The 10,125-nt window shown below is 58.2% G+C and overlaps 1 protein-coding gene across 4 annotated transcripts in view; it reads left to right on the top strand.

Moving 5' to 3' along the window:
• Positions 1–82: 82 nt before the first annotated feature.
• The window catches only part of IMPDH1 (inosine monophosphate dehydrogenase 1), a 12,344-nt gene continuing 2,301 nt past the window's right edge, over positions 83–10,125 (top strand). The window contains exons 1-12 of one of the 4 annotated variants that reach the window (XM_044919928.1): positions 83–267; positions 2,408–2,456; positions 4,895–4,996; positions 5,117–5,191; positions 5,451–5,657; positions 5,791–5,878; positions 6,708–6,907; positions 7,531–7,621; positions 7,884–7,979; positions 9,296–9,439; positions 9,547–9,691; positions 9,987–10,124. In XM_044919928.1, the coding sequence (XP_044775863.1) occupies positions 170–267; positions 2,408–2,456; positions 4,895–4,996; positions 5,117–5,191; positions 5,451–5,657; positions 5,791–5,878; positions 6,708–6,907; positions 7,531–7,621; positions 7,884–7,979; positions 9,296–9,439; positions 9,547–9,691; positions 9,987–10,124 (1,433 nt within the window). In that variant the 5' untranslated portion in view covers positions 83–169. The remainder of the gene's footprint in view (positions 268–2,407; positions 2,457–4,894; positions 4,997–5,116; positions 5,192–5,450; positions 5,658–5,790; positions 5,879–6,707; positions 6,908–7,530; positions 7,622–7,883; positions 7,980–9,295; positions 9,440–9,546; positions 9,692–9,986; position 10,125) is intronic. The other 3 variants (XM_044919926.1, XM_044919925.1, XM_044919927.1) reach the window with 3 other exon arrangements.

Raw genomic sequence — 10,125 nt, 5'->3', positions numbered from 1 at the left:
GGCGCCCCGGGCCCGCCTCGCCGCTGCCGCAGCCCCCGCCCCCGGCCCGCCTGGCCCGCGGCGGCAGCGTGGCCGCGGCGCGGCGTCAGCACAGCCGCGGCGACAGCAGCCACAGCAGCGGGGCGGCCCGCGCGGGTGTTTATGTCGGGTCGCGGTGTCTCCCAGCAGCATGGCGGACTACCTGATCAGCGGCGGCACCGGCTACGTGCCCGAGGATGGGCTCACCGCGCAGCAGCTCTTCGCCAACGCCGACGGCCTCACCTACAAGTAAGCGCCTGGGGGCCTCGGCCCCACCTCGGTGCACCCACCCGCGCGCCGCGATCCCCCGGCTCCGGCCCTGCACGTGCGCCGTTCCCCCCTCGGACGCCCGCGTTCTCCGGCCCCGATTCGAGTGACTTGGGGTGGGGGTGGGGGGCTGGGCGAAGGAAGGAAGGAGGCCCGCGCTGAGAGCAGACGGACGTGGCACAGCGACATCGCGGGCCCTCGGTGCCATGCCCCGTTTATGGTCGGATCCGGGTTCGGCCTGCCCCCTTCCTCCTCTCGTGGGCATTTTGGCCCCATGGAGGGGCCTTGGGGCATGTGGGAACTGGAGATGTGGGAGTTATGGAGAGACTTTTTCCAGACCTTGGTCCAGAACACCCTCTCGCTCCCAGCTCACATGAGTGCAGAAGGGACCCTGGAGCCCAGCTAAGGCAGCTGCTTGGGTGTTGCCTCCAGGTGAGGCCCAGCTGGCCAGTTGGGATGGCTCCTTTTTCCCACGGACCTGTCCAGCCTTCCTTCCACTTGTGCCCCGCGTGCCCGCTGGTTAGCACTAGTGCTCCCCTGGGCATGGGTCTTCTGTGACTGCCACCCCAAGCCCACCCCACATGGGATTTTGGAGGAGGATGAGACCTCTCCGTTTGCCTCTGGCTTAGTTTGCTTTTCCACGGGCCCTGGGCCAGTTGTCCTGCGGGCTGCAGACCTGGCACTAGCTCACCTCCTGGCTGCAGGACTGTGTCCATGCCAGGGAAGAGCATCAAAACCTGGGACTGGGAGGAGTGGGGTTGCTGGTAAGTCAAAAGCACCCCTGCCCTGTCTCCTGCCAGTCCCTGCCCTCGCCTGTAAGCATTCCTGCTTGGCAGGCAGTTTCCCTAGACACCAGGATTCCCAGTCATTCCCGAGTGGCGCGCTTGCCTGGCCGTGGCTGGGGTGTGTGGGCCAGGTGAGGGATATAGATAATGCTGAGAGAATGTCCAGGGGCCCAGACTCCAGCGTTTCTCCTCTTGCCTCTTGGTGAGCTACAGAGGCCTCCTCACTGTACAGAGGGCTGCCAAGGGGGCAGGGGCAGTTAAGGTTCTTTATTTGTTTGGGGGTCTTTGACGAAGGGGGAGAAAGTATCTCTTTGATATATTGTTCACTGGTGTCTTCTAGGAAAACTCACTAGGGAAATTCCTAGGAGTTTCTCCAAGTCTGGGGCAGGTTAAAGACCCCATCCCTCCGATCCACCCTGGAGCTTTTCCTTCCTGCACTGGGGTGCCTGCTGCTTTGCTTAGTCCGGTTGGGAGTGTTCCTGAAGTATGGAGCATTTGCTTTTGGGTGTGTCTGTCAAGGCCCTGTGACTTCAGGCAGATCGAGCCCATGGGGCCCCTGGGCTATGGCACTCTACTCTGCCATACCCCTGCAGGCCTACGCTCTCCTGGGGATTGCTGTGACTGTGGCCCACCCTAGTGTGGGCAGCCCCCAGTGTTGGGAGCTGCCACGCTTTGACCAGGGCCCCGGTGTCCTGGTCCTAACAGCTGTGAAGCCCCCTTCCACCCCTTTCCCATCCCAGGCCACGTCTGTGGGTTGTCCCAGTCCAACTGGAGTGGAGTGCCTGCTCTGTCCGAACACGCCCCATGCTCAGCCCCCTGGGGTCCCTCCATGCTGTTCTGAACCCCGTGTGACTCAGCAGCCCCGGCCCTGGGCTGTGCAGCTTGTCCTGTGCTTTGTGGTGTTCATGCCATGCTGCACTACTAAATGGTTTTCGGGTTCATTCCGTGTTTGCTGACTGTCTCCCCCTATCAAGATGGAGAAGTGTTCAAGGGCAGGCACTGTATGTGCTCTGGGTGTCATTACAGGAACTTCTGTGTCCCTCCATAACTCTGAGCCCTGAAGGCAATGGACATTTGGGGCCAACTGCCTTGGTGGCGCCCCAGGTCCACAGACCTTCTGCTGGCTTTGGCTCTAGGTCTCTGGGCTGGAGTCAGCAAGATGCTAGTGGGGGGCTTGAGGGGGTGTTTCAAGCCCTGACCAGGGAATCGCCAGGATCAGAGGGCTCCAGTCTCTGCCCCTCTTCCCAACCCCATGCTGCCTCCCCTAGGCATGGCAGGCCCTGCCCCTTTTGGGGACCCCTCCCCACCCAGTAACATTCACTTTTCTGTCTTCACAGCGACTTCCTGATTCTCCCAGGATTCATAGACTTCATAGCTGATGAGGTGGTGAGTACCTCTTCTGCTGACCTGGGGGGAGAGGGACCAGGTATGTGGTAGAAGAGGCTGGCTTCTTGCTCAAGGGCAGGGTGTGGGAGAGACTTTTCTTGGGCATGTAGCCTTTATTGCCGCAAGAGAAACTGGCACAGTGCAGTGGGTCATGTCTAATGGGGCAAAGGCAGCCTTGGGGATTCGGGGGTATGCTGAGCGGTGGGCCTGGCACAGGGCGGGAGGGCTGTCACTGACAGAGCCTGTAGCGAGGTTCAAAAAGGCCCTGGGAGGGGATGGGCATGGGTATGGCAGCCCTCTTACCATAGACAGGAAGGATTAGATTTTGTCTGAAATGCTGAGCAAGGACATGACAGGAGCCAGTACAACTCTGGAGACTTTGGATGAGGTGGACACACTTGTTTGTGGATCTGTAATGCACAGGAATTGGCAAGAGGATTCGAAAGAATTAGATTTTGGACAAATACAAGGAAACACGGTGCCTCGCTTTATTGGAGGGGCTCAGCAATGAGCCAAGTGAATGAACAATGTTCTTTACACAATTAAGATATGACAAGCTCGTAGAAGCCAAGGGGTAAGTGCTGACAAGTATAAGTCATTTCATGGAAAAGTTAGATTCTTCTTTTTTTTTTTTTTTAAGATTTTTATTTATTTGTCAGAGAGACAGCGAGAGAAGAGCACAAGCAGGGGGAGCGGCAGACAGAGGGAGAGGGAGAAGCAGGCTCCCCGCTGAGCAAGGAGCCGGATACGGGACTCGATCCCAGGATCCTGGGGTCATGATCTGAGCTGAAGGCAGAGGCTTAACCCACTGAGCCACCCAGGCGCCCCAAGTTAGATTATTCTATGATGAATTCATGCACATTAAAGAAATAGTTTCCTTTGTTGCTGTTACTGATGTTTATTCAGGTCTGAACCTCAAGAAAGACCAAAGGCCCCAGTGTGCCTGGATCACTCTTGTATCAGGGAGACTCCCGTCCAGCCTGTGTAGCCAGTGCTGATGCGGACGGATTTTTAGGGGAGAATTTGGGCTATTCTGGATCTGTACCTTATGATGGCAAGCAGGATGTCTTGGTTCAGCTGTTCAGTTTAACAAAGTTTACCAGGCCCTCTGGCTTTGTGCCAGACCCTGGGCAGGGTGTGAGGAAGAAAGGGATGGAAAAGGCCCCTCCCGGCTATCAAGGGTCTCCCTGTCCTGTGGCCTAGGTCAGGAAGGCTGCGTGGCTCTTCTCCTGTGGTATGATGGGAGAGGAGAAGGTGGAGTTCTCTAGACTGCAGGGCCATGGTTCTGAACCAGGGTCTGTGAGATGGACTTCAGGGGCCTACGAATCTCCACAAAAATTCTATACCAAAGTCTGTGAGTGCTTTGGAGGCTAGGATCCACAAGCTGTTGGCCTGAATCTCAGAGGCAGATTCCTCCCCAATGTGTATTTGCAGCTCTGACCTCTCCCCTGAGTGGCAGACCCTTGGTTCCCTACTTTCCTGGAGGTCTGATAGACTCCTTCCTGCGCCTTCTCCTCCCAGTCACAGCCTCTCCCGCCTGGCCCTGCCCAGCAGCCTCCTTGGTGGCCTCCCTGCCTCAGGCCTTGTCACGTAGAGTCCATTCTCCACATCAGAGCCTGAGCGACCTCTTTAAAACATAAAGCAGAGGCGCCTGGGTGGTTCAGTCGTTAAGCGTCTGCCTTCGGCTCAGGTCGTGATCTCAGGGTCCTGGGATCAAGCCCCGCATCGGGCTCCCTGCTCGGCGGGAAGCCTGCTTCTCCCACTCCCACTACCCCTGCTTGTGTTCCCTCTCTCGCTGTCTCTCTCTCTGTCAAATAAATAAAATCTTAAAAAAAAAATCTATAAAACATAAAGCAGAGCATGTCTCTCCTCTGCCTGAGACCCTCCTGTGGCTTCTCCTCCTAGCATTGAATCTGAGTTCCTCTCCGTGGCCTTCAAGGCTACACATCCTCACCACCCACCCACCCCCCTGCCTGCCTCTCGCCCCTTAGCCCCTGCCTGCCCCCCCTCTTCTACTGTGCTAGCCTTTTTCTATGTTAAATACACCTCAGGAAGACTGGGAACAGAGGCCAGGTTCACACACACAGCTCCCTCTGCCTGTAGCGACAGTCCCTCAGACTCTGACTTGATTGGTCCTCACTTGTCACACCCCAAGAGAGAGGCTTCCCCTGACCACCACATCCTTCTTCCTGTGGTCACTTGGATTTGTTGTCTTTCTTTGGAGCCTTTATCCTGACTGAAATAATCTCGTTTTTTGTGTTTGTCATCTTTCTTTCCAAGTAGACTGTAACCTCCAGGAGGGATGGCAGGGTCCTTACCTGCCGTGTCCACTGCTGGATCTGCAGGCCTGTCCTGGTGCCGGGGACCCATAGGAGCTCAGTAGATGTTTGTTGATTGAACAGTAAAACTTTTCACATAGACCGTGCCTCTATTCTCAGGACCTGACTTCAGCCCTGACTCGGAAGATCACCCTGAAGACGCCGCTGATCTCCTCCCCAATGGACACTGTGACAGAAGCCGACATGGCCATTGCCATGGCTGTGAGTCAGGCACCGGGGTGAGGGTGGGGGGGCTGAACGTGGGGGGCTGGATTCAGAAGTGGGGTTTGCAGAGCCAGAGGGTTGGCCCCTGGCACTGATCCTGCTTCCCTTCCACCCCAGCTGATGGGCGGTATTGGTTTCATTCACCACAACTGCACCCCGGAGTTCCAGGCCAATGAGGTGCGGAAGGTCAAGGCAAGTACCAGGCCTGTCCCCAGAAACAAGATGCGACCTGGCCGCCCCCTCCTTTGCCATCCCTGCAGGCTGGTGCATCCCCTGGCTGACTCCTGTGGGCTCTTGTCTGCCCTTCTCCACACTGGGGACACAGGGCCCAGCCCTCATTCGCCCACCGGCCCCTCTCCCCATTGAGAGCCCTGCCTCCTCTGTGGCATGGCTGGTTGCACACCACCTCCGGCCTTCTTCCAGCCTTTTCCTTCCCCGTCTCCACCCACAGAAATTTGAACAGGGCTTCATCACGGACCCCGTGGTGCTAAGCCCCTCGCATACCGTGGGCGACGTGTTGGAGGCCAAGATTCGGCATGGCTTTTCCGGCATCCCCATCACGGAGACAGGCACCATGGGCAGCAAGCTGGTGGGCATCGTAACCTCCCGAGACATTGACTTTCTTGCCGAGAAGGACCACACCACTCTCCTTAGTGAGGTACGTGCAGGGCAGAGGGAGGACCGCACATCCTGGGGCCTCAGGCTGGTGCCTGTGACCAGGGACCAGAGGGAGGCCTGGCTCCCTTCTCTCTCACCTGCCAACCTGCAGGCAAATGTTCCTGACTCCACAGGTGATGACTCCGCGGAATGAGCTGGTGGTGGCTCCAGCGGGCGTAACGTTGAAAGAGGCAAATGAGATCCTGCAGCGCAGTAAGAAAGGTACCTGGGAGTGGGCAGAAAGCTCAAGACCCCCCAGTCTGGCTCCCAGTACCCCAGGCCCGCTGTTCCTTCGGAGCTTTGTAGATTGTCCCAACAACCAGACTGGCTGGGCCTTAGGGAAGGTTTGAATAATCCCGGGTTGGAGCATGAATCCTGAGATCCTTTTTCTGGCTTAGGAAAACCTGTCCCTTATTCAGCATCTTCACACTGTGTCTCCCCATAAAGCTCGTCCTGTGAAATGCTCATCACAAAAAAAGTCTGAAACGTGCTGCTATAGATTCTATCTCCCATATCCCACTAAAAAATTGAATGTCAGCTTATTAAAGGCCCTGAGAAGTCCTGCAGTTAAGTTTATTTGACATTGGGGCTGCTGACACAATATTCATTAGGTCCCCATGGGAGACACTGGGCAGTGCCTTCCTGGCTCATACTGGATTGTTTTCTGGGGCTGGTATTGGAGAGGGTACGTGTTCCTCTCTGCAAGACAGCCTTACATTTGCGCCTTGGCTAGGAGTTTTCGACCACTGTGGCCTGTGGCCTAGCCGGTGAAAGGCTGCCAGTGCTCGGGGGCCACCCACCCAGCCTGGTTGGGCCGCAGGGCAGGAAGAGCTCCGGAACCCACTTGGCTCCGCGGTTTCTTTGCTTCCTGTTCCTTGGGCAGGGGGCCAAATCCCTAGGAGCATTTCCTGGGTGGGTGCTGTCACCTAGTGGCTGGTCTGGGTACTTCAGTAGAATCTCTGGCCTGGTCTGTTCCGTCCTTACCATCCCCGAATCCCACTCCAGCCCCAAGAGGCCTGCTCCTTCACCTAACCTCTGCACTCCTCATCAGGCAAGCTGCCCATTGTCAACGATCGTGATGAGCTGGTGGCCATCATTGCCCGCACTGACCTGAAGAAGAACAGGGATTACCCTCTGGCCTCCAAGGACTCCCACAAGCAGCTGCTGTGTGGGGCGGCTGTGGGCAGCCGTGAGGATGACAAGTACCGCCTGGACCTGCTCACCCAGGCGGGCGCTGACGTCATAGTGCTGGTATGTGAGCACTGCACCCGGGCACGGTGGTTCAGGAGGGCAGACGCTTACCGAGACCGGGGTTTGCCCCTAATGCAGCCTGGAATCGGAATTAGGAGGGTCACTGGTACTCTGACGGCTCAGGGCAAACTGGGGGCCCCTTGGAGGGCCCTCCGCACCCTAATACTTAGAGCTCACATTCTTTGAGGACCCCCTGCTTGCCGGGTCCTGCACTAAGACCTTCATGTGGATGAACTCATTTGATCCTCACCACAGCTCCCTGAGGTTCAATCCCACACCCACCCGTCCGATGAAGACACCAGGGTGGGCGAAATTCAGTAATTTCATCTGGTAGTGAGTTGGTGGGAACAGGCTGTGGCCCCAGGCAACACCTCCTTGCGGTGAGGACCGGTCCATACAGCGGGTATGACGGGGCTGTGTCTGCTCTGAGACCACAAACTAGTGGTGCTCAACCTTCGAGACTCAGTCTGCTGAGAGCTGTCAAGTGTTTCCCCAGCGGGAAAAAAAAAGAGTTTTCTCAACATTTTTCGTACAATTTCAGGAGTTTGTCCGCTCTGATTCCCCTCCCCCGGTGAGGACTGTTAGCCACCGAAGCTTGAGCTTTCCTGTCCCCCTCCTCACAGGACTCCTCCCAGGGGAACTCCGTGTATCAGATTGCCATGGTGCACTACATCAAGCAGAAATACCCCCACCTCCAGGTGATTGGGGGGAATGGTGAGTGCGGGGGCCCCCGGCAGCCCCCCGCCCTTGCTCTCGCACTGCGTAACTTTTCCTCTGTCCTTCAGCTTCCCTAGGTGATGGCATTGCCCCTGCATGGGGGCAGAGGGCTGAAGGAACGGGCTTGGTCCGTGGGGGTTGGGGTGGGGGGGCTAGACTGGGGTCCCAGGCAGCCCCAGGGTAAGGCAAGGACATCCCATACTCACACTGTTCCTCTTTCCCCGCTCCTCCAAACCCTCCTCCCCACCCCACCCCCCAGTGGTGACAGCGGCTCAGGCCAAGAACCTGATTGATGCTGGTGTGGACGGGCTGCGTGTGGGCATGGGCTGTGGTTCCATCTGCATCACCCAAGAAGGTAGGTGTCAGGAGAGCGATGCCAACAGGAACGTCCTGCTGGCCCTCCCCAGGCTCTGGGCCCCCACTCTTGTCCCAGAGATGCATGCCGAGTGCGCGCTGTGCCAGGCCCCTTCCCAGGATGGGGGCTCAGGGGGTGACCTGGGCTCAGACTCTGTCCATCTGGCCTAGTGACTTGGGGGAGGCTGGTGTAAGATAAGGTTACTGGGAGTTTTGGGAGTGTGCCAGCCTGCTTCTCAGAGTCTGGTCAAGAAGGCCCGATCTGGAGGCGCAAGGCTGGTGTGACTACTTCTCTGAGGGGCTCCTTGGAAGCCCGCTCAGAGTTGGGTAAGCTTTGTGACAAGGCAGATAATTAAGATGTGGAGCTAGCCTGTCCCTGAATGTGTAAGGACATAGAGCCTTACCACTGTGCGGCGGTAGTGGGGGAGGGGGTCCACTCGGTCACAAAGCCCTTCTACGGGGCGCGCTCCTGACCACGAAGTGGGGGAGTGTGAGACCCTGATGCGTGTCCCCGTGTGCTTGAGGGGTGCTCCCCGGAGGCTGGTGTCTGACTTGTGGGTCCTGGCTTGGCCTGAGGGGATGTATCTGGCCCCTTGGGTGAGGGTCATTTCTCCACAACACCGAGTGACCCGTTTGGTCTTGTCTGCCCAAAACGTCTCCTCCTTTTGGTCTTCAGAGCCTCTGCTAAGCCTTCGCCCTAGCTGACCACCATGGTAAATGTGGGCCTTCACTCGGTGACTCGACAAATATTAATCGAGCGCCTGTTATGTGTCAGGCCCCGTTCTAACTCTTGGGATGCAATAGGGACAAAACAAACCACAGGTACTTCCCGAGAGGGTCTCTCCTCCACTTTATCCAGCTTCACCTCCGTCCCGAGACAAGTGCTAGTTCCTTAGACTTCCCACTTACAACCTCATACTTTAAAGACCTTGGACAGTTAAACTCCGAGGAATGCACACCAGTATCCCGAAGGGGGCTGTGAGTACCTCACCCTGGGAACAGGCTTTGCAAATGAGAGAGGTTGAGAGAGACGTTGAGCTTGGGGAACCCCCGGCCCCAAGCCCACCGGTCTGGGGGTGGGGGCGCTATGCTCTGAAGGCCATCAGAATCCTGCATGGTGCTGTTCTGGGTGGGGTGGGCCAGGTCCCTGGAGTGCCGTCGCCCCTAGTGTTCTTGGCTGCCGCCTGCCTTGTGCCCCAGAAATACCGTCCAGCCTCGTCCCTTCTCCCAAGCGGGGGCGGGGGCACATGGACAAAGGGGCCTCTGCCTGGTTCCTGCGTTGCCGTTGGCACCTCTGACTGGTGTGCCCTCCCGCAGTGATGGCGTGTGGTCGGCCCCAAGGCACCGCCGTGTACAAGGTGGCTGAGTACGCCCGGCGCTTTGGGGTGCCGGTCGTCGCCGACGGTGGCATCCAGACCGTGGGGCACGTGGTCAAGGCCTTGGCCCTGGGAGCCTCTACAGGTGAGGGGGTCTGCTGGGGATTGGGCAGGCTGGTGGGGGGCTGGGAGCTGGGCACGGGCAGTCGGAGGTCTGTGGGGCTAGAGGCACTGACCCCTGGACCACTACAGTGATGATGGGCTCCCTGCTCGCCGCTACCACGGAGGCTCCCGGCGAGTACTTCTTCTCGGATGGGGTGAGGCTCAAGAAGTACCGGGGCATGGGCTCCTTGGATGCCATGGAGAAGTGCAGCGGCAGCCAGAAACGATACTTCAGGTGCCCTGCTTCGGAACCCCGGCCCCAGGCAGATGAGCCCGCAGCCCTCCGGCGTCCACGCCGCCCGTGACTTCCCCGTGTGGTGCCCCGTCTTTGTATTCCTGTTCTGCAACCCGAGGCACAGGGTGCAAGTAGAGGCCCTGGGGTAGTACCTGGGCCATCTGACCCGGCACCCCGGGAGTGGCTGCTCTGGGGGGCCTTCTGGGTGGTATCCCCTCTGCTGGTACCCTCAGGAGGCGGGGGGGCTCCCCTGAGCCATGGGCCGCTTGGCTCAGTCTCTTTGCCCTCCACGCAGTGAGGGGGATAAGGTGAAGATCGCACAGGGCGTCTCGGGCTCCATCCAGGACAAAGGCTCCATTCAGAAGTTCGTGCCCTACCTCATAGCAGGTATCCAACATGGCTGCCAGGATATCGGTGCCCGTAGCCTGTCTGTC

This window comes from Neomonachus schauinslandi, chromosome 12 (assembly GCF_002201575.2).
Source record: "Neomonachus schauinslandi chromosome 12, ASM220157v2, whole genome shotgun sequence".
Lineage (NCBI taxonomy): Eukaryota > Metazoa > Chordata > Mammalia > Carnivora > Phocidae > Neomonachus > Neomonachus schauinslandi.
This window is presented reverse-complemented; position numbering and strand designations above follow the sequence as displayed.